This window comes from Elgaria multicarinata, chromosome 3, assembly GCF_023053635.1.
Source record: "Elgaria multicarinata webbii isolate HBS135686 ecotype San Diego chromosome 3, rElgMul1.1.pri, whole genome shotgun sequence".
Taxonomy (NCBI): domain Eukaryota; kingdom Metazoa; phylum Chordata; class Lepidosauria; order Squamata; family Anguidae; genus Elgaria; species Elgaria multicarinata.
Window position 1 is genome coordinate 48232960 of NC_086173.1, and position 27652 is coordinate 48260611.

General features: G+C 43.6%; 1 protein-coding gene across 1 annotated transcript in view; it reads left to right on the forward strand.

Annotated features, from left to right (window-relative positions):
- Nucleotides 1-27652, forward strand: part of DNAH17 (dynein axonemal heavy chain 17) — a 111352-nt gene that overhangs the window by 47385 nt on the left and 36315 nt on the right. The window contains exons 40-55 of the mRNA XM_063121486.1: nt 658-795; nt 2061-2193; nt 3051-3178; nt 4943-5091; nt 5436-5718; nt 7383-7556; nt 8612-8819; nt 10677-10842; nt 13126-13228; nt 13486-13633; nt 14590-14681; nt 16503-16664; nt 18506-18670; nt 20748-20939; nt 23424-23690; nt 25995-26156. Of these exons, the coding sequence (XP_062977556.1) occupies nt 658-795; nt 2061-2193; nt 3051-3178; nt 4943-5091; nt 5436-5718; nt 7383-7556; nt 8612-8819; nt 10677-10842; nt 13126-13228; nt 13486-13633; nt 14590-14681; nt 16503-16664; nt 18506-18670; nt 20748-20939; nt 23424-23690; nt 25995-26156 (2670 nt within the window). The remainder of the gene's footprint in view (nt 1-657; nt 796-2060; nt 2194-3050; nt 3179-4942; nt 5092-5435; nt 5719-7382; nt 7557-8611; nt 8820-10676; nt 10843-13125; nt 13229-13485; nt 13634-14589; nt 14682-16502; nt 16665-18505; nt 18671-20747; nt 20940-23423; nt 23691-25994; nt 26157-27652) is intronic.

A 27652-nucleotide genomic window follows, 5' to 3' on the forward strand; every position in this document is an offset into this window, starting at 1 on the left:
GGAGTGATGGGCCTAGCACGAGGGCTGGGGTAGGAAATGCTGTCTGTCAACAGTATAATTGTAACTTTGAATGGGCCCCACCCCACCACCTTTTTTCTGTTTCTTCAGTGGGGGAAATCATGGAGCCCCAATTAGAAAGCTTGAGACATGGGACCAATCCAAGCACTAAACTCTTCAATTATGGTAGAGCCCAGCTCCAGTGCTTTGCCAGCCATGAAAGTGAGGAAAATGTCCTGTAACCAAGATTAGGTCCCTAGATCTAGGGTTGGGCTTTAACTAGGAATGCTTTAGTTCTGACCAGATTTCTAGCAAATCAACCTAACCTACACCTTATTTGGATTTTGCATTTCTCCAAATTTCGTAGTGCAGTTTTTCGCTCAAAAACAACAAAATACATACAAAAATGTGCATTTTAAGATAAAATGTTTTGAAGTACAGATCTTGAGAGAAAAAAGGTTTAAAGATGTGTGTTTTGGGGTAAACATATGCTCATACATTCTTAAATACAAAAAATTGTGCATATTTTAAAAAACAATTTGGAGATTAATGTGAAAATAGTATGGAACGCATGTTTGGATAAATACATACAAAACTGACGCAGACTGAAACTGCCTGATCTGACTATTCCTAGTTTGGACACATTTCTTGTCTTTTCAGATTATCAAACAATCCATTATTGAGCTCAAGCTACAGCCCGAGGAGAGTTTTGTGCTGAAGGTGGTACAGCTGGAGGAACTACTTCAAGTCCGACATTCTGTGTTTGTGATTGGAAATGCAGGCTGTGGCAAGTCCCAGGTGGGAGCAATGCACCAGCAGTTAGCGTTCCATAGCTTGGAGGTCCATCCTGAACACTCATTCTCATTAGCAGGGGCTAACGGCACATTCTGAAAAGTTCTGCTTAGAGGGATTTTCACAGAAATTAGCAGCCTTCACAGGACGCCTCCTGGAATATTCATTCATTCATTTATTACATCCCAATAGCCAAAGTGGTTTACAAAGATTAAAACCTTAAAATACAATGTTGTATAGGCTGACCATATGAAAAGGAGGACAGGGCTCCTGTATCTTTAACAGTTGTATTGAAAAGGAAATTTCAGCAAGTGTAATTTGTATATATGGGGAACCTGGTGAAATTCTGTCTTCATCACAGCACTTAAAGCTGCAGGAGCTATACTAGAGTGACCAGATTTAAAAGAGGGCAGGGCACCTGCAACTTTAACTGTTGTGATGAAGAGGGAATTTCATCAGGTTCTCCATATATACAAATGACACCTGCTGAAATTCCCTGTTCTATGCAACTGTTAAAGATACAGGAGCCCTGTCCTCCTTTTCATATGGTCACCCTAATTGTTGTATATAATATAAAAACCATTTACATACAACATATAAACAGGGAGCACACACACACACATCTACTACTTTTAATAATCAATAATAATTATGGCTACAGAATATTATACACCAGGCCCTGAGTCCACTAGCACCCAAATATTAGGGCTAGAACAAGTGGCTGCCTTTAGCCAGTTTACACATCTTGTAGGCTACACCAATCTCTTTAGCTAAGTAGATTAGAAGCAGCACTTCCTGTGAGGTGGCTCCAGCATTATGCCCCTTGATTCTTCCAGACTTTCCGACTGGGTTTGGACAACACGATGTTAACCCATGATGCTTTATTTTCCTGAGTAACCCATGGTGGTTTAGAGTGTCATCTGTAAGCTGTTTACCTACCCACGGTCAGTTATTTCCCCCAAATAAGCCACCCTGGGAAACCACAGTCTGCAATAAGAGTTATTTTACCTGTAATGGGTTGGCGTGTTGTCTGTCACACCAGCATGGATCACAAAGACCACCTACAGGGCCTACCGCCACTCTGTCCTCTCGAGCAATCTCTGAGCAAACTTCTTTTCCTGTCACATTCAGTTGTGTCTCCGATGCCAAATAAGTGCCCCCCCCCCGCACATGGTTTCCAAACTGTTTCACGTGTTGATAGATCCTCACTTAGCTCCTCCTATCAACTGGTAACTAGATGGAAAAAGCATTCAACATCTTTCTCCCGGCAGGTGCTGAAATCTCTAAATAAAACTTACCAGCTTATGAAAAGAAAACCTGTTGCTGTTGATCTTGACCCTAAAGCTGTAACCTGCGATGAACTATTTGGAATAATTAATCCAGCTACCAGAGAATGGAAAGATGGTAGGAAACAGTTCAACTGCTTTCCAACAAACTTAGGGTGCTTCCAGACAGAGGGCTCCCAGCACTAGCAATCAAAAGGCATTGTGTAACTGTTCCGTGTGTGTGTTTTTTTGTTAATGGATTTTCTGTAGTAAGAAATAAGGCAGAAGACATGGGGTGGGTTACAAATAGAAGACCACATCATCGGGACGCACCATAAAATTCTGTGAATGAGGCAAGGTGAGGTACAATTAAAGCCTCATCTAGAAGCACCTATATTTGAACTGCATTTAAAATAAAAGACAACTGCATTTACCTTCATATATCCTGTCCCAGAAACGGTGGTGGAATAAAAACTCAGATAACAGTATCAAAATAAATATGGAATGAATATTCCTTTGCTTGTTTCCTAGAAGTTTAAATTGCATGCTCCCCTCCCCACAGTAAATATCACCACGTTGGTAGCATGATTAAAATTTTCTACAACATGAGTTTTCCACTAACACTAATCAGATTTTTTAAAAATTCTCTTTCCAGTATTGTGGCACTTTTTGAACCCAGATATATTTTAGCATGAGGAAATGCCAAAGCCTGGGATTACTTTTAGGCTGCAATCCTACACACATTTACCTGGGAATAAGTCTTATTGATTTCAGTGGGGCTTGCTTCTGAACAGGCATACATAGGATTGCACTGTTAATTGTTCAAATTCTGAGGTTTGAACATGTTGCTATCTGAAACTGGCTTGACATAAAACAATTGGTATCTGGGTATACCAGCTCTACCTCTAGAATCGCTTCTCTGCCAAAACCTTAGTATAACTGATGAGATTATGTGCAGACAATAAAATCCAATGTGATTCTCTCTGTTCTGGGCAGGCTTATTTTCAACGATCATGCGAGATCTGGCTAATATAGCTCATCGTGGGCCAAAATGGATTGTTCTGGATGGAGATATAGATCCAATGTGGATTGAGTCTTTGAATACTGTGATGGATGACAATAAGGTCAGTATAGCAAGCCGTTAGCTTCCACTTCTGCAAGATGACAACGTTACATCATGGTGGGGAAGAAGAAGGACCGAGGGGACAGGAGCAGGCAGAAGTAACATCGGGGCCTGCTCCTGCTGGACTCTTCCCCCCCCCCACAGGGCAAACTGCCATCTTGGCCCTGTGGGGAAGAAGAAGGACCGAGGGGACAGGAGCAGGCAGAAGTAACATCGGGGCCTGCTCCTGCTGGACTCTTCCCCCCCCCCACAGGGCAAACTGCCATCTTGGCCCTGTGGGGAAGAAGAAGGACCGAGGGGACAGGAGCAGGCAGAAGTAACATCGGGGCCTGCTCCTGCTGGACTCTTCCCCCCCCCCCCACAGGGCAAACTGCCATCTTGGCCCTGTGGGGAAGAAGAAGGACCGAGGGGACAGGAGCAGGCAGAAGTAACATCAGGGCCTGCTCCTGCTGGACTCTTCCCCCCCCCCCCCACAGGGCAAACTGCCATCTTGGCCCTGTGGGGAAGAAGAAGGACCGAGGGGACAGGAGCAGGCAGAAGTAACATCAGGGCCTGCTCCTGCTGGACTCTTCCCCCCCCCACAGGGCAAACTGCCATCTTGGCCCTGTGGGGAAGAAGAAGGACCGAGGGGACAGGAGCAGGCAGAAGTAACATCGGGGCCTGCTCCTGCTGGACTCTTCCCACCCCCCAGGGCAAACTGCCATCTTGGCCCTGTGGGGAAGAAGAAGGACCGAGGGGACAGGAGCAGGCAGAAGTAACATCGGGGCCTGCTCCTGCTGGACTCTTCCCCCCCCCCACAGGGCAAACTGCCATCTTGGCCCTGTGGGGAAGAAGAAGGACCGAGGGGACAGGAGCAGGCAGAAGTAACATCGGGGCCTGCTCCTGCTGGACTCTTCCCCCCCCCCACAGGGCAAATTGCCATCTTGGCCCTGTGGGGAAGAAGAAGGACCGAGGGGACAGGAGCAGGCAGAAGTAACATCGGGGCCTGCTCCTGCTGGACTCTTCCCCCCCCACAGGGCAAACTGCCATCTTGGCCCTGTGGGGAAGAAGAAGGACCGAGGGGACAGGAGCAGGCAGAAGTAACATCGGGGCCTGCTCCTGCTGGACTCTTCCCCCCCCCCCACAGGGCAAACTGCCATCTTGGCCCTGTGGGGAAGAAGAAGGACCGAGGGGATAGGAGCAGGCAGAAGTAACATCGGGGCCTGCTCCTGCTGGACTCTTCCCCCCCCCCACAGGGCAAACTGCCATCTTGGCTCTGTGGGGAAGAAGAAGGACCGAGGGGACAGGAGCAGGCAGAAGTAACATCGGGGCCTGCTCCTGCTGGACTCTTCCCCCCCCCACAGGGCAAACTGCCATCTTGGCCCTGTGGGGAAGAAGAAGGACCGAGGGGACAGGAGCAGGCAGAAGTAACATCGGGGCCTGCTCCTGCTGGACTCTTCCCCCCCCCCACAGGGCAAACTGCCATCTTGGCCCTGTGGGGAAGAAGAAGGACCGAGGGGACAGGAGCAGGCAGAAGTAACATCGGGGCCTGCTCCTGCTGGACTCTCTCTCTCTCTCTCTCTCTCTCTTTCTTTCTCTCTCCTCCCTCCCTCCCTCCTTGACTCCTTTTCCTTGTGTGTCATGTCTTTATTAGACTGTAAGCCTGAGGGCAGGGACTGTCTTTTTTTCCTAAGTGTAAGCCGCTCTGAGAGCCTTTTTTGGCTGACGAGCGGGGTATAAGTATGATAGATAAATAAAAATAAAAAATTCTTTGTCTCCCTATTAGGTCCTCACCTTAGCAAGCAATGAGCGAATCCCACTAAACCCAACTATGAGGCTTGTGTTTGAGATCAGCCACCTAAGAACAGCAACACCTGCCACAGTGTCCAGAGCAGGAATCTTGTACATTAACCCCGCTGACCTTGGCTGGAATCCGTGAGTTCTGGTTCATTTTACCTTAAATGAACTATTAGCAAGATGATTTACACAATGGGGACTAGAACTGAAATTCTAGCATGACAGATGCAATGTTTAACTACCTATTCATATTGCTTGTGTAATACTGTAATTTACTGTGCTGTGTGTGACGCTCTTCCCTAACAGCTAAATAAGAAAATGGCCCTTCCATATTTTTAGTGGGATTGCTCTAAAATGATATAGTATAAGTAGGCGTAAGGGGCAGGAGGAGATGAGAGGAAATTCACTTGAAGTAGAATGTTCATGTTCTATGCATAAAAATGTAACATATATCGAATAAATAATTTTATGTCACTGTCCAGAGTGGTGAGCAGCTGGATTGAGCGTCGGGAAGTGCAATCTGAAAAAGCCAATTTGATGATCCTGTTTGACAAGTACTTGCCTACCTGCTTGGACAAGCTGAAGTTTGGTTTCAAGAAAATAACCCCTGTACCCGAAGTAACCGTGGTGCAAACTATCCTATATCTACTGGAATGTCTCTTGACTCCAACCAACACACCTCCAGATTCTTCCAAAGAGCTATATGAACTCTATTTTGTGTTTGCCTGCTTCTGGGCATTTGGAGGAGCAATGTTCCAAGATCAGGTGCCTTTAGAAATTTCAGTTATCCTGTTCTGTTTCATATGCCTCAGGTGTCACCATAGTGCTGCCCAATTATGCAATAAAAGAGTGATATTATCAGTCATCAACAGATAGAAGTTTAGTATTCTCCTAAATAAAGTGACACTATTAGGCAACATCTGAGAGCTCAGGTTAAGCCAATAATGTAACCATTTTGGATCAAGAACAACCCTGTTCAGATGACATGCTAAGCCATGGTGGTTAAGCATTCTGAACTAAACATTATGGCTTAGCGTGTCCTGTGAACCATTCCTAACCATGGTGGCTATATAATCATGGTTTAAACATGCTCACTAACCATTTGCTGAAAAGGATTAGCGGCCTAACCATGGCTTAGCGTATTGTCTGAACAGGCCCAGCATCTCCCAACACAGAAAAAGAAAACTCTCTGGTATTGTAATAAGGAAGACTTAGAAGTTATTAAAATAAACCCATGTATTAGCACTTTATTTTCGATTTGGCAAAAGTTTAAGAGCAGGCTAAGTCGAGGTCTATACTCTTTTTCTGTTATTGGTTAGGAGGCAGGATTGATAGAATTTGGGAAATTACCAATAGTTGAATTAAAAATTATCATCCAATGTAACAAGAAATGAAGCAAACTCAACTCTGTTTCTTCAGTACTTGCAAGTGAGGAACATTGTTAACCAATTGTTTCAGAAAGAGAACTCTGAATTAGAAATATGGATTCACTCCAATAGGTCATAGGGAATATTGCATGGTGTTTTACAATAAGTGCTGGAGACTTGGTTTGACAAGAGCAGACATATTTCATATTTTTGGTCATGTCTAGGAATCAGACATTCCTGTATATTAATCCTGAAAGCCATTAAAGATATGACACTATATGATACACCATTGGTGGTTCTGTTCTAAGGGTCAATCCTTACATGAGGAAGACGTTGAAATGGTTGTGCTTATCTTAACAGCAGCTCATATGATCATTGCCTATGATTGGAAGAAAACTACCCCTCCATTGCTTGATGAGTGGATTAATAGGTTATAACTATGAGACATGGTATATCTGATCAAATTAACTAACTTAAGTTAGACTTAAGGAAGGGAGACAGCAGGGTAACACAGTTATAGAGAAGTGGAGTCTGTTCATCTCCTTTTAGAATAATAAGGTCCAGGATAATATTGAGCCATATGCATTGCTAGGTAAGGTTTTAATGTTTCAATATCATATTTATAAGGTTTATGCTTGATTTACTTGTACAATATTACTATTATATTTATATTTTTACAGCATTGATATTAATACTTTGATTGCTTTTCAGCCTGATCGGAGTTTCTGGATGATTTTGATAACTTACTGTATTTATTTGTAATTTATTTGATTGATTGATTGATTGATTGATTGATTGATTGATTCAAAAAAGAAAGGTCATATGTTGCCACAAATATGTAGAGAGCCAGCCACATGAAAGAGGCTTGTGCCTCTGAGCTAACATCAATCCTTTACAGAGCAATGTTGTCTGTATGGGCATTTTTTAATTTATCTAGTCTGTTAGGATTTGTGTGTGTGTGTGTATTTTCTGACATCCCCTGTAGCCAATTAATATTTTAATGATCTGGGTTTTTTTAATAAATATAAAAACCATTTCAAATGTGCCTCTTTTTCTCCCCAGCTTGTGGACTATCGTGTAGAGTTCAGCAAATGGTGGGTGAATGAATTTAAAACCATAAAGTTTCCTTCTCAGGGGACTATTTTTGACTATTATATTGACCCAGAGTCAAAGAAATTCATGCCTTGGACTGATAAAGTGCCACAATTTGAGCTGGATCCAGATGTCCCATTGCAGGTAATAATTTTTCGTTTGATTTTGTTTATATTTTATTCGTCCTACTTTCCTCACAACAATACTGCAGAAGAGATTCCAGTCCTGATCAAAGGTTCAGCTTCTATTTAAACTCCCAATAAAGAACAGAAAGAGTATATCCTACTATGAGACTTGATTTGTATGCCACTGTTTGCCTTGAATCGTGGGGTTCTTGCCTCTTCCTACACAGTCATATAATCAGGCTGATTTACATGCTCATTTGGGCTTTCAGCAGCAGCAATAATAGCCACCCCCAAGCATGTTGACTCCCAGCCAAAACATTATTGCATAATAACATTATTGGCCATGTACTGTACTCTATCTTGGGAGGAATATTTTTCCTGCAGGATGTGTTTAGAACTCTTTTTCTTTTCTTAAAACTATTCCATGTGGTTTATGTACTTCAGATTTTTAAATTAGTATATTTTCACATGGGGGTTTGCTTTTTTTACAGGCCTCAATGGTCCACACATTTTATAGCATGCTCATTACTGCCCACTCACAGATTTTCACAATGCCGTCTGCCTCCCACATGTCTCCCGCTCCTTCTGCTCATTTATCTGTCACAAACTCCCCCCCGAAAAATCGGTGTGTGTGTGTGTGTGTTCTGTAATGGAACTTGTTGCCATCACCTGCTGTGTGCAGGAGAAGCAGCACAATAAAAACGCCCACTAAATGGGTCGTTGCTTGCTTCCTCTTTCTTCCCCGTGTGAAGAAAGAGGAAGCTGTTCATCCCTGTTGTGGGACAACAGCAGGAGGCAAAGCAACCGTAGGGAAACATGGTTTCCTCCGTCTAATGATGGTCATAATTACATGCTCATTTGGGCTTTAAGCAGCAGCAATAATAGCTGCTGCCCCCCTGTGTGTGTTAACTCCCAGCCAAAACATTATAGCATAAAAAACATTATTGGCCCTGTACTTCGAAGGAATATTTTTCTTGCAGAATGTCTTTAGAGCTCTTTTTCTTTTCTTAAAACCAATTCCATGTGGTTTATGTACTCAATATATTTGCACATGAGGGTTTGTTTGTTTTACAGGCCTCGATGGTCCACACAACAGAAACCATCCGAATTCGCTACTTCATGGATCTGCTAATGGCCAAGAAATGGCCTGTGATGCTAGTTGGGAATGCAGGCACTGGGAAGTCCGTGCTGATGGTGGATAAGCTGGACACCCTAAACATGGATGATTTCATAGTGCAAGCTGTGCCCTTTAACTTCTACACAACTTCAGCAATGTTGCAGTGTAAGGGAATTGGATAGACGTACTTATGGATAGAAGTCATGGCTAATCATAAGTAATCAAGTATAATAAATAATAATGAAGTCATTATTGTTGTAACAAATAATTAATAAGTGGGCTGTTTTACATATTCTACTGCAGGGGTAAGCAGCCTGGCGCCCTTCAGATGTGTTGCACTGCAGTTCTTATCCTTGACCACTGGCCATGCTGCCAAGGGCTGGTGGGAATTATAGTCCAAAAATATCTGACCAGCATCAGATTGCCTATCCTTCCTCTACTGAGTACTCATAGGATGGGAACATGACCAGCCACTGCATTCCTGCTATCTTCCACAATTACCACCATCACCCAGCAAGGGAGGAGTGAATCTATTAAGTTTCTCTTTCTCCTGCATTCACATTTTTAAAATCTCTAGTTCTTTCTCTCTGAATATGAACTTTGCTAATTTTGGTAAATTCTTACAAAAAAAGGAACTGAAATGAAATTCTCACCCACCTGTACCAGCCAAATTTCATAGGTACAGCTATTCCCAGCATGGAGAGGACCATGCTTTACCTGCCTGCCATGCAGCTGTTAAAGATGAGGATCCGGTCAGAAGAATGAGGTGGCAATCTTAATGAAGCATTAATGTGGTTGAATACACAGGGATTCAAACCCAGACTTTTAAAAGCAAAACACTCAGAGCCCTGGGCCTGGGTGGACAAATCTGTCAGTTTTGCCTCTCCCATATTTGCATTATTATTTTTTTCCTTTATCCCAAGGCACTTTTTTGTCCCCAAAATGAAGAACTTTGTGAATTTTGGTAAATCCTTATCAAAACCAAACTGAAACAAAATTCTCATCCATCTCTGTACCCAACATGTGTATTCATTCACCCGGGACATGTTTGTTCAGTTTCTCTACACAGTGTGAAAACTCCATTCAGCGGTTGAGTTTGTATGGGGTATTCACCACACAACATGTTCTAACTCCACCGTTGTGTGACTGTGGGCTACTGTGGAGTTGAGTAAAAGGCAACATGACATTTGATTGACAGTTCTCTTCTCCTCCAGTCCTCCTGATGGTATCCCATCAGACATTGCTGCAAAAAAAACAATCCCAGCAGCTCTCCTAAAGCGGTACTCGCTTCTTTCGCCACTCTTGCCAGAGAACTCTGTAGCCAGTGGAAAAGTGCACTCAGCACAACGGGAAACTCCATGGAGCCCACCACACAACACGCAACGCAACACAACAGTTGTGCAGGAATTCAGTTGTGAATTCAGTTGTGCTGAGCTATTGTGATATGGAATTCTGTCTGGAATATAATGAGGTGATTATCACAGGCACCTAATGTCTGTGGTAGCTTCCGCACTAGCCACTTCCTCCTCTACACAGTGTGAATATTTAGCATGGAGTGTTTTCTATAAAAAATTTTTTTAAAAAAAACCCTCCACCGTGGGGTTGAGTTTTCCCTCCAGACAATACGTTTCTCTGCGGTGTAAAAACTCCGCTGTGGAGTTCTAAAACCACAGTTGAGAAATGTGTTGTCTGAACTGAGCCATTGTGTGAAAAGGTCTTATAGTTTGTCTGGCTTTGGAGGTGAAAGTGACAGTGGGCTTCTCCTTACAACACCTTCAGGCTAGTCAATTTCAGCTCCCATGTGAGACCTATGTGGCTAAGCTGTCTTTTGCCCTGAATAGGACTATTCCCTGCTGAAGTAAGTCTGCCTCTCACATTGTGACTGGATATACCATGCTATTGCTTTTAAACTGGCACATGCTGGGCCATAGTCCGTAATGAATTGAGGTTGGGAACATTTTACCTGAGCATCTAGATAAGGGCCAGGGGCATCTGTTTATTAGTGGTCTTCTACTTGTACAGCTATTCTTGAGAAGCCTCTGGAGAAGAAATCAGGAAGGAATTTTGGTCCCCCTGGTACCAAGAAGCTCATTTACTTCATAGATGATATGAACATGCCAGAAGTCGACAAATACGGCACTGTGGCCCCTCATACCTTGATCCGGCAGCACATGGACCATGGACACTGGTAGGTTAACATGCATATTTGAATGGCACAGCACTGCAGATGTTAGATGGGCTCGCAGAGAACCTCATGTGCAATGTGTGTGCATGCTTAGGTAGACTTTCTCATGCTTTCTACCAGAAAATTGCTGTTACAGAATAGAATGGCATACATACTGGTGCGACAGCAATAAAGAGAAATAGGGAGCCCAACCTCTCCCCACAACATCCATTCTTACCGCAGAGACAGTATGGTTTTGAAGTCTTGTGCTCAGTCATTATGTTTTGAACAAATTCCGTACCTTCAATTAGCTAACTGTATAGTATATTTTAAAATATTGCTTACACATATTATATCCAACACAAGAGTAGACTTCTGTGATGGGTGCCTAGCTTCACTATGGGAGTTCAACCACACTGTTAGATGTCCAGAATATAAATGTCCATCTCCATGTTCTTCTGCAAAATCAGCAAATCCAGAGAGGATTGGTCAAGACCTATTTTTGCAAAATAATATCAAATTCTAGTTCCTTAGGTGTTCCTCAAAACGAAGTTCCAAAGAGAAAAGAGCCCAGCGTTTCTATGCAATCACAAAATACAAGCTGGGATATGATTAGCCTCATTATATCACAAGCAGGAATCCCCATTTTACTTAAGTTTAAACCAACAAAGTGCAACCCATTCTATGGTATGGTGTGTGTGTGTGTGTGTGTGTGTGTGTGTGTGTGTGTACATATTCCAAACCTGATGAATTGTTCTGAAAATTTCACATTGCCAGTTATAAGGAAGTCATATCTTGTGGATTGAGAATTACAGCAAGCAATGTAACCTCCCTGGCTCAGTTCCCAAGCTTTTGTGGTTGAACATTACAGATGGGAGAAACTATGGCAGGATCTACACTACTGCTTTATAGTGTTATTGAAGTGCACTGACAACTGTTGGGGCCCATGATGCATCTACCCTATTTCTTTGATTCTAAGACGCACTTTTTTTCCCATATAAACATCTCTAAAAATGGGGTGCGTCTTAGAATCGCGGGTATGTCTTAGGGTTTTTTTTTTCTGTTGGTGGTACTGAAATTAGTGTGTGTCTTACAATCGATGGCGTCTTACAATCGAAGAAATATGGTACATCAAGCAGGATATAACACCATGAAAGCAGTATGAAAGCGGTATATGGCAGGTGTTGTGGGTCTCAATAGTTGTCAGTGCACTTCAATACCACTAAAAAGCAGTAGTGTAGATCCTGCCTCTATATACCACTTTCATAGCGCTATATCCTGCTTGGTGTAGATCTGGTCAATGATGAAAGATGTGAAGATTATAACATCTTTTAATATATCAGCAATTCAGCCTAAGCTATAGGAAAAACTGAGTGTTCATGTTTTTCTATGAATGTTTGTTTGCTTTCTATGAGACCTGTGGAAATGGCCATTGTCAAGAGAGCTGCCAATTCCAATAGGTTATATAAAGTAGGCTAAGATGGGACATGGATATGAAGTAGACCTTAAATCCTGTCATGATTTCCTTGAGGTGGTTCTCTACATCACGTTTTCACAAAGCCATTGGACTCATGTATCACATAAAATCTCATTTCTGTTCTCTTAACGAGGGGAGGTCATGAAAGGAATTTGTTGTTCTGTGCCCTCTTTTTAAATGCCTATGCATGAGAGGAAGATTGCATAGATTGCTCTGGTTAGGCCTCATCTAGAGTATTGCGTCCAGTTCTGGGCTCCACAATTCAAGAAGGACGCAGACAAGCTGGAGCGTGTTCAGAGGAAGGCAACCAGGATGATCAGGGGTCTAGAAACAAAGCCCTATGAAGAGAGACTGAAAGAACTGGGCATGTTTAGCCTGGAGAAGAGAAGATTGAGGGGAGACATGATAGCACTCTTCAAATACTTAAAAGGTTGTCACACAGAGGAGGGCCAGGATCTCTTCTCGATCCTCCCAGAGTGCAGGACACAGAATAACGGGCTCAAGTTAAAGGAAGCCAGATTCCGGCTGGACATCAGGAAAAACTTCCTGACTGTTAGAGCAGTACGACAATGGAACCAGTTACCTAGGGAGGTTGTGGGCTCTCCCACACTAGAGGCATTCAAGAGGCAGCTGGACATCCATCTGTCAGGGATGCTTTAGGGTGGATTCCTGCATTGAGCAGGGGGTTGGACTCGATGGCCTTATAGGTCCCTTCCAACTCTACTATTCTTTGATTATATGATTTCCTAAATGTAAGTGGATACTGGGAGATAGTTTTTACAATCATTTTCTGTTGAAATAACTTTCCCCTTGTTGCTTCTTTCTTTTAGGTATGATAGAACCAAGCTGACACTAAAGGATATTCACAATTGCCAATACGTTGCCTGTATGAACCCAACTTCTGGATCCTTCACTATTGATTCCAGGCTCCAGGTACACATCAAAGATATGTTATGGAGGATTTCAGTCAAAGGCAACACCTTTGACTGAACCCCTGCAATGCTTGGTGGTGGTGGTGGTGATGATGATGATGGTGGTGGTTTTATTTGGGCTCATCTTCCCAACTTGAAGCAAGAAGATCTGAGCATCTCTGAGCTTATTGACTTTGTTTAGGGATTTAAAATGTATCTTTATGTTAAGGAGATGGTTCTGCCCCACAAAATGATCGTTGTAAATGACTTTCGTTGCAGCGACACTTCTGTGTATTTGCTGTGAGTTTCCCAGGACAAGATGCCCTTATGGCCATCTATAGCACTATCCTAGGTCAGCACTTGGCCCTCCGAAATGTCCCAATGGTGGTCCAGAAGATTCATTCACATCTTGTTTCTGCAGCTCTAGGTAAGCTCTACAAAAAGCAGCATGCACCGTGGCAGGCTTTTCTGTTCCTTTTTCACCTCTCTGTTTCTTACCAATAGTTGTAATCTGCAAAATGCTGATGTAATGTCTAGATTTAGGGGTCTTCTCCACAAGCATTGGGGGAGGGGGGATTAGATGTCCCTAGCACATTCAGCCCGTAATGTATTTTTGCTTAGAAAATGTAACTCTTTCTAGCTGAGCCATTGCAATATGGAATTCTGTCTGGAATATAATGAGGTGATAATCACAGGCACCTAATGTCTGTGGTAGCTTCCGCATTAGCCACTTCCTCTAGAACTGCCATCTTTGTTCATTCACCTTTTATGGAGCATCCAGACAGCGTCTTCGTTGGATTGTTGTAGTTCAATGTTTTCTGCTTTGTCTTCCTGTGGCTTTTCAAACTCGATTTGTGGTGATTTTAAAAAAGAAAATGAGAGGAAATTGGTCATTAAAGCCCCCCTCCCACTTCTTCAGGGACAGAAACTGACATAGCGATAGTTCAGTGAAGTTATCGTTACAAGAATTTATATCCCTGATATTATACTTTTGTTAGGATTGTGAGAATATAGTTATGAAAAGTTATCCCTGTGTAGTTGATATGTCGTTCTCCTGAGGGCAGGGGCTAGCAACTGCTTTCAGGGTTGAGGTCCGCTAGAGATGGGTGGTAGGGAGCGAGGGATTCTTCTCCTAGTGGAATATTTAACAAAGCCAGGGAAAGATTTGGGGGAGTTTAAAAGCTTATCTCCCAAGTGTATTATCTGTGCCTTGTGGAAATTGTCTCTAAATGGAATATAGAGGATAGCTTTGAAGATAACAACCTTTTGAGTTTATTTGTGACTTATAGCTACTTGCTCCTTCAGATTGAAATACCCCATTTCCCCTCAAACAACTCTAATGCTTTCATTTTGATGTATATATGCTGTGTTCTTCCACAACAGCCTTGCATCAGAAAATTACAGCAACTTTTCTTCCTACGGCCATAAAATTCCACTATGTTTTCAATCTCCGGGACCTCTCTAATATTTTCCAGGTACAATATCATTTCTCTGTAGTTATTTTAGCTTTATGTCTGTGCGAATCTCTTTTCCTATTCCTTTGAATGAGAACGGTCTTGGCAAAACACAGGCCCACTGCTGACTGGACTGCCTCTTGAGGTCATTTTATAGTATATGCCCTCAGAACATAGCCAGCTTAGGAAAATGAAGCCAAAATTACAATGACCGTATGAAAAGGAGAACAGGGCTCCTGTATCTTTAACAGTTGTATAGAAAAGAGAATTTCAGCAGGTGCCATTTGTGTGCATGCAGCACCTGGTGAAATTCCCTCTTCATCTCAACAGTTAAAGCTGCAGGAGCCCTGCCCTCTTGACCAGATACAAAAGAGGGCATGGCTCCTGCAGCTTTCACTGTTGAGATGAAGAGGAAATTTCACCAGGTGCTGCATGCATACAAATGACACCTGCTGAAATTCCCTTTCCTATGCAACTGTTACGAATACAGGAGCCCTGTCCTTATTTCCATATGGTCACCCTAGAAATAAATCACTCTTTGCAACCAAACCCATACAGCTTTCTTTCAGAAGGGGAAGGTAATGGTTTGGTTTGAGGACTCACAGCTGTTATTACCCAAGCTGATTTCAAACTGAAGTTGGAGCTATGGGATAGAGGTGGGGAAATGATGGAACAGCTCCTAGACATTATTACTGTATGTTTGAGGGCTACACGCTGCCTCATTTTTATCCTATAGGAGGCCTATGTTAGTATTGCTAGGCAACCACTTGCTTAGGAAATATGAAGAAAAGGCCCAGAGATGTAGAGTTATTGCCTCTTCCTCTGAATCCTTGAAGGCATTACCTCCTGCTACTACCTCATATTCTGTTACCTCAGCAGTCACCGCCATAGAGTCAATTAACTGTGTTTATGCTAAGATGTCCCTTCCCTGCCTTTCCCCCCTAATTTTGTCTCCAGTTTGAAAACAGTTCCTTGCACTATAACATCCACGCTCCTCCTCTGCTGATTCAGCATGACTCTCTGTCGTACTGTCATTATGAACTTATGCAGTATGACATCTCCTAAGGCATTCTGTTCTGGCAGAAGGCAATGCAGTCAGTTAACACCCATGCATCTGCTATATGCACAAGAGCCCCAGGGAACAAAAACAGAAAACCACCACCATGTTGTTGTTCCTCCTTTGTAGATTTTTCTGTGTTTCCTTTCTCTTGTGTTACCCTTTGTTAAAGCCTGAGTTTATGACAGGCAACTGAAATGCTCCTCGGTGTCCCATCACACTTTCTGTTTAAAATGGTGGATTGGGAAACTTCATTATGTTGCTGGAGGATTGCAAGGGATGGCCAAGTAGAGCTGTCAGTAGTAGCAGTGACAGTGTTAGATGCTGTCTCACCTCCATTGGTAGGTTTTCAATCCCCAGATGTGTCCTTTATCCCAGCTGAACTCAAACAGGGCTTTGGTGACCTTTAACTAATTAGGAAGGCACAACACACACACACACGCACACACACACACACCAGTATCAATGTCTCTTTTGGTTCATCTGATTCTGTGGGGTTTGCTTTTGTAAGCAACTGTAGAGAAGCAATTAATATGAACCATCATGTGCAAAGAAAAGCCTGTGAACAATATAGTGTTGGCCCTGGAAAAAAGAGGGCATAGTAGGTAGTGAAGATAAGCAATTTAGGCCCAGGCACCTTAGAATCTTCTGTGCAATGGATGGGCTCCCCTTTCTGATGCCATCAGAAAGCACAACTGCTGTGCTTGCATGGGCATCACATATGCTAGAAAGCGCTGCTGCCCATGAGGCCAAGCAGCCAGAGCTGAAATTCCTGTCTTTGGCAGGGACTGCTATTCTCCACACATGAGTGCCTCAAGGTGCCATCAGACCTGGTCCGACTATGGCTGCATGAAGCTGAGCGGGTTTATTGTGACAAATTAGTGGAAGATAAAGATCAAGAGAGCTTTGGCCGGGTCATGATGGCGACTTGCAAGAAATTTTTTGAGGTGAGATTGTCTATCTTCTCCAGATGGTACTCTACATTCAAAAGTGAAATTGGATGCAGCTGGGATATCTGTAGACTCTTTCTATATTAGTAGTAGACGCATGGCTAATTAACTAAGCTTCTAAGCCAAACATGGTCTGAAACCTTGTACTGATTCACAGGCGCTTCCTTAAACTAGAAACCAGGGGGTGTCTACATCACCGCTTTCCTTGCCGATTCGTCCCAAACCCCACAGCATCACTGCTGTGAGGTACCGTATTTCTTCGATTCTAAGATGCCATCGATTCTAAGACGCACCCCATTTTTAGAGATGTTTATTTGAGAAAAAAGAGCATCTTAGAATCAAAGAAATACTTCCCTCACCGCCCAGCCAACCTCCCCCCGCCCTCCGTGCTTTCTTCTAATGGTTGTGTCCTTTTCTTTTTTCCCTCTGTGAGAGAAGAAACTGCCATTTGCGGGGGAAGAAGGGGGGCATTGAAACAAAGAGTAAACTTAACTCTCCAGTCCCGCTCTTTACTTGTCTGTGCACCAGGGGACGACGACACGCGAGTAAGTCCCATGGAAATCGATGGGACTTATGAATAAATTTGCCTAACAAAAAAAACAGGCGCTTACCTAACCAGCTCCTCACTCGCATGGCTCGAGGCTGCTGCAGGAGCTTCCTGTTTTCCTCTTACCATATTGCTTCGATTCTAAGACGCCATCGATTCTAAGACGCAGTCCATTTTTAGAGCTCTTTATTTAGGGGAAAAAGTGTGTCTTAGAATCGAAGAAATACGGTAACATCGATAGACTTACACGGCAGGAAAAACTGCAGCACCATTGTCAGACAGCAGGAATGGGGAGGAAATGGAGGGATTGGAAAACCATGAAAACTTTTATTTATTTATTTTGCAACTCCATGCAACTTTGAAAGCCTGTAGCAGCATAGACCATGTAATTTCTTCATTACTTTCCTCACTTTCTTCATTATTGCCCTTACTTTCCCAGGGGTTTCATATCGCCATGACAGCCATTCCTCTAGGTACTGCCCCTGGTATTTATTTATTTATTTATTATTTATTTATTTATTACATTTCTATACCGCCCAATAGCCGGAGCTCTCTGGGCAGTTCACAAAAATTAAAAACATTCAAAGTATAAAACAACAGTATAAAACCATACTATAAAATACAATATAAAAGCTCAACCAGATAAAAACAGCAGCAGTGCAAAATTACAAATTTAAAACACCAAGTTAAAATTTATTTATAGACTGTTAAAATGCTGGGAGAATAAAAAGGTCTTCACCTGGCATCTAAAAGCATATAATGTAGGTGCCAAGCGAAGCCACTTTTAAAAAACGAACTGAAGCCAATACTGACATCCTCACTGACAGACAAAGAAACAACAGTGGTGACATCAGAGCAATGGTCAAAGTCGCAGTAAATCGACACTTAAGAAAAAAAATGCAGTGGGGAAAAGCCCAATGTGGCTGCGAGCTGACAGCTGCGTCAAATAAATGACAGGGCGCAACTGCACAGCCATGATGGGGTATTTCGATCATACAGACAAGCCCCAGGAATTTTTGTAAGGTCTTGTGGCTGGGCAAATCAAAGACTCCAGCTCCCAACTGCAAATTTTCTCCCCTCCTCACTCCAAGTTCTCTTGTTCCAAAATGCCCTTTCAAAATAACAGCTGTATCACAATTACTATTTTGAATAAAGTACGGCCAGCTCAGCTGCAGCAGAGACTCCCTCACCCACCCTGCAGCACCCATACATGCCTAATCCAAAGATCTGCCATTATTCAAATGAATGGAAGGTAAAAAGCAGCTCATTGAACTGTTTGTACTTTCTGCAGGATCTGGGTGACAATATTGTCTTTGCGAAGCCCAACGTTTTTTGCCATTTCGCTCAGGGGATTGGAGATCCAAAGTATCTGCCTGTTTCCAACACTCAGTCCCTGAACAAACTACTTGTGGAAGCCCTGGACAGCTACAATGAGGTCAATGCAGTGATGAGCTTGGTGAGTGAAACTGGAGCTGGTGAATCTGAAGATGCTGCTGACCTTGTAGGGCAAGAGTGGGCAACACACAAGCCACATGTGGCCCCTGCCCCAAATGCCCCATTTTTTATCTTGATAGCAAGCTAAATTGAGCTTTTTAGCAAAACTTCGGCTCTTGTTTCTTTTTTCCCATACACTGTATATTTATCTCATGATTATTGAATTTTGGAGCAAGCTTAAATGAATTAAATAGTCCGACGTATGTGCACAGAATAGTTGTGCATCTCTACAGACTTTGCTAATTTTGCTGGGTTGTGCAATGTTTTAATAACTGTAGGAGGAAGAGAATCTTGAATCCTTGGGAAGTTGCAAAGTGCCCAGAGTTGTACAAATTTGGGGATGGCGGGCAAGCAGAAATCAACAGAAGCTAATGACTGTGATTTTGGTGGCTCTGTGAATCCATTCTGGGTTTCAGTCTGGGTTTTCAGAACCTATCTAAGGTGCTGAACCCTAGCCCCAAAATAGGTTCAGCATCATGGATAGCTCCTCTAGACTTCTAGCTGGTTCTGAGTGAAACCCAGAATGGATAAACAGCCCACCCAAATCAGAGCCACCAACCTCCACTGGTGGAAATGAAGCATGCAGATGGGCTTGGTGAATAGTTGAATGTGCACAGAATTAGCCAAGGTACCAAGGGATAAATGCCAAGTTCTACATTTAGGAAATAGAAACCAAAGGCACAGTTACAAGATGGGGGATACTTGGCTCAGCAATACTACAAACGAGAAGGATCTTGGAATTGTTGTAGATTGCAAGCTGAATATGAGCCAAAAGTGCGATATGGCTGCAAGAAAGGCAAATGCTATTTTGGGCTGCATTAATAGAAGTATAGCTTCCAAATCACGTGAGGTACTGGTTCCTCTCTATTCGGCCCTGGTTAGGCCTCATCTAGAGTATTGCGTCCAGTTCTGGGCTCCACAATTCAAGAAGGACGCAGACAAGCTGGAGCGTGTTCAGAGGAGGGCAACCAGGATGATCAGGGGTCTGGAAATAAAGCCCTATGAGAGACTGAAACAACTGGGCATGTTTAGCCTGGAGAAGAGGAAATTGAGGGGAGACATGATAGCACTCTTCAAATACTTAAAAGGTTGTCACACAGAGGAGGGCCAAGATCTCTTCTCGATCCTCCCAGAGTGCAGGACACAGAATAATGGACTCAAGTTAAAGGAAGCCGGATTCCAACTGGACATCAGGAAAAACTTCCTGACTGTTAGAGCAGTGCAACAATGGAATCAGTTACCTAGGGAGGTTGTGGGCTCTCCCACACTAGAGGCCTTCAAGAGGCAGCTGGACAAGCATCTGTCAGGGATGCTTTAGGGTGGATTCCTGCATTGAGCAGGGGGTTGGACTCGATGGCCTTGTAGGCCCCTTCCAACTCTGCTATTCTATGATTCTATGAAGGTATCGTCGTCACCCAATGTTATTTTCTAAAAATAAAACCACAAATAGAACTGGAATAACTGTAACAGTGCCTCCAATGCCCAGCCCAAGGAACCAATCCAGGAAGATACTGTGGCTGATGGTATCAAAAGCTGATGAGAGATTAAGCAGAATTAACAGTATCCCACTCCCCCGTCCTATATTTTTGTACATACTTTTCCTAATACATGCATTTTTGCAACCTATTTTGCATATTTTGAAGCTATTTTGTGTGCATTTCCTCCTAATATTCAGTTTTGTGCACACTTTTCTTTATTAAACACACTTTTCTGTGCATTTTTTAATTTGTAAGGCACATGCTAAAATTCAGGAAAGTGTGTTTATCACCATATAAATGTGTTCTAAGTCGTGTGTTGGTTCAGGAAGTGAGAATCTGTAAGTTCGTATTAAAATGCAAACTGAATGAATTTGTCACCCCTAATGTAGACTGCACAAAGTCGTGTTTGCTGAGGAATTTTTGAGCAAACTAAAATTGGTTGGTCTACGGTATAACTTTTGTCTTATGCTCTTATTTATTCTGAATTCATTGCGGTTTGCTCTTGTACCTTTCTGTTTGTTGTGATTTGTACTACTGATAAGCCTTCCTTGCCTGTTGCAGGTGCTGTTTGAGGACGCTGTCTCTCACGTCTGCAGGATCAATCGCATCTTAGAGTCCCCCAGAGGGAATGCCTTGTTGGTGGGTGTAGGAGGCAGTGGCAAGCAGAGCCTGTCCCGACTGGCAGCCTATATCAGCTCCTTGGATGTGTTTCAGATCACATTGAAGAAAGGCTATGGAATTCCAGACCTCAAGGTGAAAAGCAAAGCAGTTTTCTCTAGGCAAAGCACAGCAAATGGCTGAAACACAGTAGAAAAAGACCCATAGCTGACTCTGAATACCTGATACACCGCTGTCTTGCTTGTTAAGCATTGCAACCAAACATAACCTTTTCAAGAAAGTTATTATCTGTGTATGATAGCATCGTGTGCACTGAGCATGTTCCCAGAAAGGGTAATTTGGGGAACTTTCTACTTAAGTTAGATAAGAAGCTTGGGGAGAGGAACAGTAATGGGTATCATGAAGGCACAAAGATATAAAAGGGCTGTTCAGTTTCATGAGATCTCAAGCTGTTCAGAGAGGCATAGACATTACTGAGTGACGTTCTTTCAGTGAACAATTATTTCAGCAAAGGGGCATTCAGTCCGACAAAAACTGTGAGAATAGATTTCAACTTTTCAATGATTTGCTTTTTGAAGATAGGCTGTTTATAACCGTATCAGTACATAGCAGCCATGTTGTTGTTTTTTAAAAGCATCCACAGACCAAAGTGTTAGTATATTCAGTGATGGTGTGTGCAGACCTCCAAACAGTTTAGATTTTGCATGTAATGATGAATGCCGAAAGGCTATTCTTATTGCAGTTTTAACTTCCTTGCATTCTGAATAGCAACATTTACATAACTGCCTCAGTACATGGTGCTTTATGGCAGGAAGTCGGCACAGAGATTTCTTCTCAATACTACAGTTGCCACACATGGAGAGGGTTGTGAGAAGAGGCTCTCAGTGTTGTGGTCTGGTGAATTCCAGGCTTAAAACAGTCCACTTATCTTCTCATCTCTGTAGAGCTGAATCAGGCTCAAATTTACAGACAATTTCTTCACGCAAAATAAGGAGCATTTCTTTAGAAAAACTTCTTGGTGTGATAGGAGGATATATTCGCACAGATGTGTGCTAGTTGTTAGCCCGTCCGTCCCACTATGCAGATTCACAGCCACATTGAAAATGGAGCCATGTAGTCTATTCCTCCTCCCTCTCCCATTCCCCCCTTCAAATCTCTCCGATCCACTGTTCACATAGATAGCCTCATCTACTTTAGCACAGCCATTTTAGCTGGCTCAGAAATCAGTAGTCTAACTGCAGTTGGTAAACAAGCACACTTCCAAATTCCTTGTCTCCAAGACTGGCAAAATGTTTGGGTCATGGCCTCATCCAGGAGAGCTGTCAGCAGTAGCAGTGACGGTGTTAGATTCTGTCTCACCTCTGTTAGTAGGCTTTCAAATCCCAGATGTGTCCTTTACCCCAACCTAGTTTATACAGAGCTTTAGTGAGCTTTAAATAAGTAATCCCTCATACTGCATGTGCCTCAGTCCAGTCACACACACACACACACACACAAACACACACACACACACACACACACACAGAGAGAGAGAGAGAGAGGTGTAGTGGCTAAAGTGTTGAACTGGTCAGGAGATCTGGGTTCTAGTCTCCATTCAGCCATGGAAACCCACTGGGTGACTTTGGGCCAGTCACAGACTTTCAGCCCAACCCACCTCACAGGGTTGTTGTGAGGATAAAATGGAGAGGAGGAGGATTATGTACACCACCTTGGGTTCCTTGAGGAAAAAAAGCAGATATAAATGCAATAATACATACACATACACACACACGCACACACACACACACACCCCAATGCCTCTGTTGGTTCATCTGTAGGGTTTGCTTGTATAAGTGGCTGTAGAGAAATAGTTGACGTGAACCATCCTGTGCAAAGAACAGCATGTAAACCATACAGTGTGTCACTGGACTGAGGCACATGCACTGTGATGGATTTGTGGGAGAGAAGAAGATGCCAGTCCTGTCATGGATAACACCAACCATTTCCGCATCTAAACATAGCTTTATAACAGCCTTTCCTAACCTGGCACCCTCTAGATGTGCTGGACTACAACACCCATCATCACCCATAATGGGAGTTGTAATCCAACACACCTGGAAGGAACTAGGTTGGGAAAGGCTGCTTTATAGGTTCTGGAATTATGGCAGCTGTTAACGCTTCCCCAAATTTCTTTTGGTCTTCTGCCACCAAGAATGACGTTTTGAGCCTGAGCAACAGACAGAGGGAGCCCTCTAGAGAAACTCTAGTCATTGTGCCAGGCTGTTTGGGAAGTGCAAGAGTGGCACCTAGTGACTGCCAGGGAATACTCCGGTCAGTGTTTCTTCCTTGCAATTACATTGACAGAGGCAACTTTGGGGAAGGCAAGCTCTGGATCAAAGACAGAAATGCTCAGATTGGCATCTGTTCTCTTTCTTTAGCTTAAAGATATGGACACAAACACTGAAAATGGAATATCATCCTGAATGTTAACCCATAATTTAACCCAGCCTTCACACAGGGAAATTGCTTCTGTCCCATATTAGTTTCAGGGACCCTTTAAAAGAATAATTCAACCTTAGCAAGGGTCCAAAGGAACTTCTTTTATGGGAGGAACTGACACGTGTTTGTTCTGTGGTTCAGGCTGACCTGGCTTCCCAGTACATCAAATCTGCTGTGAAGAACACCCCCACCGTGTTTCTCATGACAGACTCACAGGTTGCTGAAGAGCAATTCTTGGTACTGATCAATGACCTCCTGGCATCTGGAGAGATTCCAGGGCTATTCCAGGATGATGAGGTGGAAAACATTCTTAGCTCCATGCGACCTCAGGTGAAATCTCTTGGCATGCAAGATACTCGCGAAAACTGCTGGAAATACTTCATTGAGAAAGTCCGAAGGCAACTGAAGGTGAGGTATCCTTTTTCTCACCGACTGCATGCTTGGCGGGGGGAGAGGGGCTGTTTATTCCAGAAATATTCATAGCTGGTACCACAGAGCATATTAATTTCTGGCCCTGTGTGCTGTGACTCTGGGTGTGGCTGTACCATGCAGCATAATGAAACAATCTGCTTAGAACATAAGAAGAACCCTGCTGGATCATACCAAGGGTCCATTTACTCCAGCATTCTGTTCACGTAGTGTCCAACCAGCTGTTGACCAGGAACTGAAGGTAGCACATAGCCCTCGGGACTAGTAGCCATTAATAGCCTTCTCTTCCAGGAATTTACCCAACCTCCTTTTAAAGTCATCCAATTTGGTGGCCATCACTACAACTTGAATATGCAGCAGCGGTCCTAGCAAATGGGCTTTGCTTCAGGCAGCAAAATACCTTGGCTGGAACAGTGCAACTGCATTGGACTATAGTAAAAGACTCAAGAGGAAGTGCTTCCAAAATTATTTAAGAGTTTTTCTCGAACTATTTTTAACAGTTTCTCACCATTTCTCACTCATGGCTGTTTTTGGATGCTTTAGACAACGACACTGTCCAGTTTCGCTTCCAGTTTTTAAAAGCAATTTCACAGAGGGGTTTGAAGTGAGGAAAATCTAGTATTATTTGTGAAAGCAAGACAAAATGCTAGTTCCCAATAATTTAATAGCATTATATTATTGGAATTGTGTTACAGAAGTCAAGTAGCAGAAAGAATGGATAAGCTGGAAAGGGAAATTATCCATGTAGAGCTCTGATCTTAATTTTGCAACTAAATAAAAAATAAAAAGAGCAGCTTAAACACCTTCATCTAAAAAACCTCTAAACCAGAAGTTGAAGTTGAACCAGATTTCAGGATGCAGTTTTGAGATACAATGATCTAAGTGGAGCCCCCATGCAGGGCCGGTGCTAGACTTTTTTGCGCCCTAGGCAGGCACGCCGTACTGCAGCTGCCCCCCACCCCCAGCGCCCGCTCCTGGCTTGGTAGCCAGGACGCTGAGGTTGGAGGGCGGGGCGGTGGTGTCAGAATGGCACGCCCAGGTGTGCCGTTCTGATGCTGCCACCCCGCTCCCCAACCCCAGTGTCTTGGCTTTGAAGCTAGGAGTGGGCGCTGGCTTCGAAGCCAGGACGCTGGGGTTGGGGGACAGGGCGGAGGCTTCGAAGCGGCGCGCCTGTAAGTGGCTTCCGGGCACACCTTTCTGAAGCTGCTGCCACACACCCCAACCCCAGCGTCCTGGCTTCGAAGCCAGGATGCTGGGATTGGGGGGGCGGGCAGGGCGGTGGCTTTGGAACAGCGCGCCCGGAAGCCGCTTTAGGAGAGCAGCTTCCGGGTGCGCCATTCGGCACCCTCCTTTGCTTGGTGCTCTAGGCCGCGGCCTGAGCTGCCTCTATGGCAGCGCCAGCCCTGCCCCCATGAATATTTGGAGGAGGAGAAAATGTACCACTGGCAATAACAGATGCCAGTAACAACGAAGGGTTCTTAAAGTCATTCCATCAGCTATTAGGATAATACACAGCTGTAAACATTCCTGGTGTACTTCTAGATCTTATCTGTGTTGTGCTAAATACAAACCAGACAATTATGGTATTTGTAGAAGATTATATAGTAATTAGATGCTATCCTACTGAGGCATGATAACATGCTTCTTTTGTTGACCATGGGTCCCAAATGAATGGTAATAAACATGGCTACGATTTAATGCTATTCTCATGCTGTCAAAATCTGGATGAAGAAAAACCTTCCTAATATGCACTCATTTATGCCCCATGTCCTAAGTCTTGTGTGAAATGCCCAAGCATTTCTCACAAAAAGAATCACTTATGAAAGTATCTGATTTCCATAGGAGACTTCCTATGAGAAGTCTCCTATGGAAATGTCTAGTTTCTTCTCAGAGCTTTGGGCCTAGGCAAGCTGCCATTGAAACAACTGGCAGGACACCTTCCATTAGGTGTGCTTTGAGTTCTGTAATATCGCTGCCAATCCACCATCATTATTTCCCAGCTCGATCTCAGAATAGCTTAATCCATGCTCCGGGATAGCAAGGTTCAGATTCTTAAGGCTTTGTTATTCACCTTTTCTTATTCAGTATTTTTAGTTTTAGACCAATCCTTTTCAGTTTCCAGTCTTGGACCAATTGGAAACTCAATACAAGTTCAGAAGCCAAGACATTCTAAGAATAGAAATTGATGACTTGATCCTCTTTTGGCTTTTCAGTAGAAGTCCAAGTAATATGGTATTGACAGTCCTGCATGCTGAGTGTGTGTTTTTTCCCCACTGGCTCCAGGTGATCTTGTGCTTCTCTCCTGTGGGATCTACCCTGCGCGTACGGGCAAGAAAGTTCCCTGCTGTAGTGAACTGCACAGCTATTGACTGGTTTCATGAATGGCCTGAAGACGCATTGGTGTCTGTCAGTGCAAGGTTCCTTGAGGAGACGGAAGGAATAGAGGTGGGCCTAGACTTACATGATATCATTTATAGCAATGCCAGCACAATGGGCATTAAGCCCCCAGCATTCCTTGGTCCTAAATAGATTTAGAACACAATCACTGTCAATGTTCCATTACTGTTTTTGTGTTCTGCCAGGGGTCTGTTACTTTTTAATCTGCTTCAGGATTGATGTGGTGGTGGTGGTGATGATCCCCGTTGTCTCCTCTTTGCAAGGAACCCAAGGCAGTTTATATCATCATCATCCACTCCACTTTACTCACAACATCCCTGTGAGGTAGGTTAGGCAGAGAGTTAGTGACTGACCCAAAGTCACCAGGGAGCTTCCATGGCTGAGTGGAGACTAGAACTCAGATCTCCTGAGTCCCAGTCCAGCACTCTGACCATTGCACCACAGCAGCTCTCGACCTAGACTTAGTGATCTATTCCTCTAGACTCAAAGCCTCAGGCACAGCCCTCTTACAAAGGAATAAGGCAACCAAGTGCCAGTCATTCTCTAACCCAGGGTATCTCATGGTCATTAACCTGTCTGTTGATTAATATAATTAGATAAAATATGTATGTTGAGTCTGTGACCCAATTCAGATGATAATCTAAACCAGGGATGCACAACCTTTTTGGCCCAAGGGCTCCATCAGGTGTCTGCTGAGATGGCAGGGGCCACACATGTGCACACACATGTGCCTGCATACAAATAGAGACCATTTGTGTGTGTGCACACACATACACCCCTGCAGCAACAGCATCTCTTCCATAACACAGCGTCAAGGTGTGCCACCCCTCTCCTTAGCCATCCCAAACCAATCAAGCGGGAGGAATGCACTAGGAACAAGCTCTATGTTTCCTGCCTCATTCCTAGAGATCCTCAGAGGCAGGACCCTACAAACACTGCTTCCAAGGATGCTTCAGGGACACTCTTGGAACCAGGCTTCTGTGGCAGGAATCACAAAGCCAATTTCTAGAGGCAGTTCCATCCCTCTTTTTCCGGCACTGGCAGATGCTGTGGGCCCCTAGACAAGGCTAGGGAAGGGGGGTTGCTTGCAGTCTACACTTTTTGCACCCATGATCTAAACCATGGTTTAGATTTTCTAGGGTGACCATATGAAAAGGAGGACAGGGCTCCTGTATCTTTAACAGTTGTATTGAAAAGGGAATTTCAGCAGGTGTCATTTGTATATATGGAGAACCTGGTGAAATTTCCTCTTCATTACACCAGGGGGGATTCTACACGTCGTAATGAGGGCGCTTCCATGCGCCCCCAAAGCGATCGTGTAGCTTGCCTGGAGAAGAGACGAGGAAGAGGCGGCCTTGCCGCCGCCGCCGCCGCCACCCACCTATCTTCTCGCCGGCCGGCTCCTGTCTTCCAGCATTTAAAATGTTTTGTAACAGTCTCTCTGCTAGCTGTTGCAGGAGTTTGAGTTATTATCAAGATGGCTGTTTGATACCTAAGCAAATATGCAACTTTCTTGTATTATTATAATTTTATCTCTGTTTGCT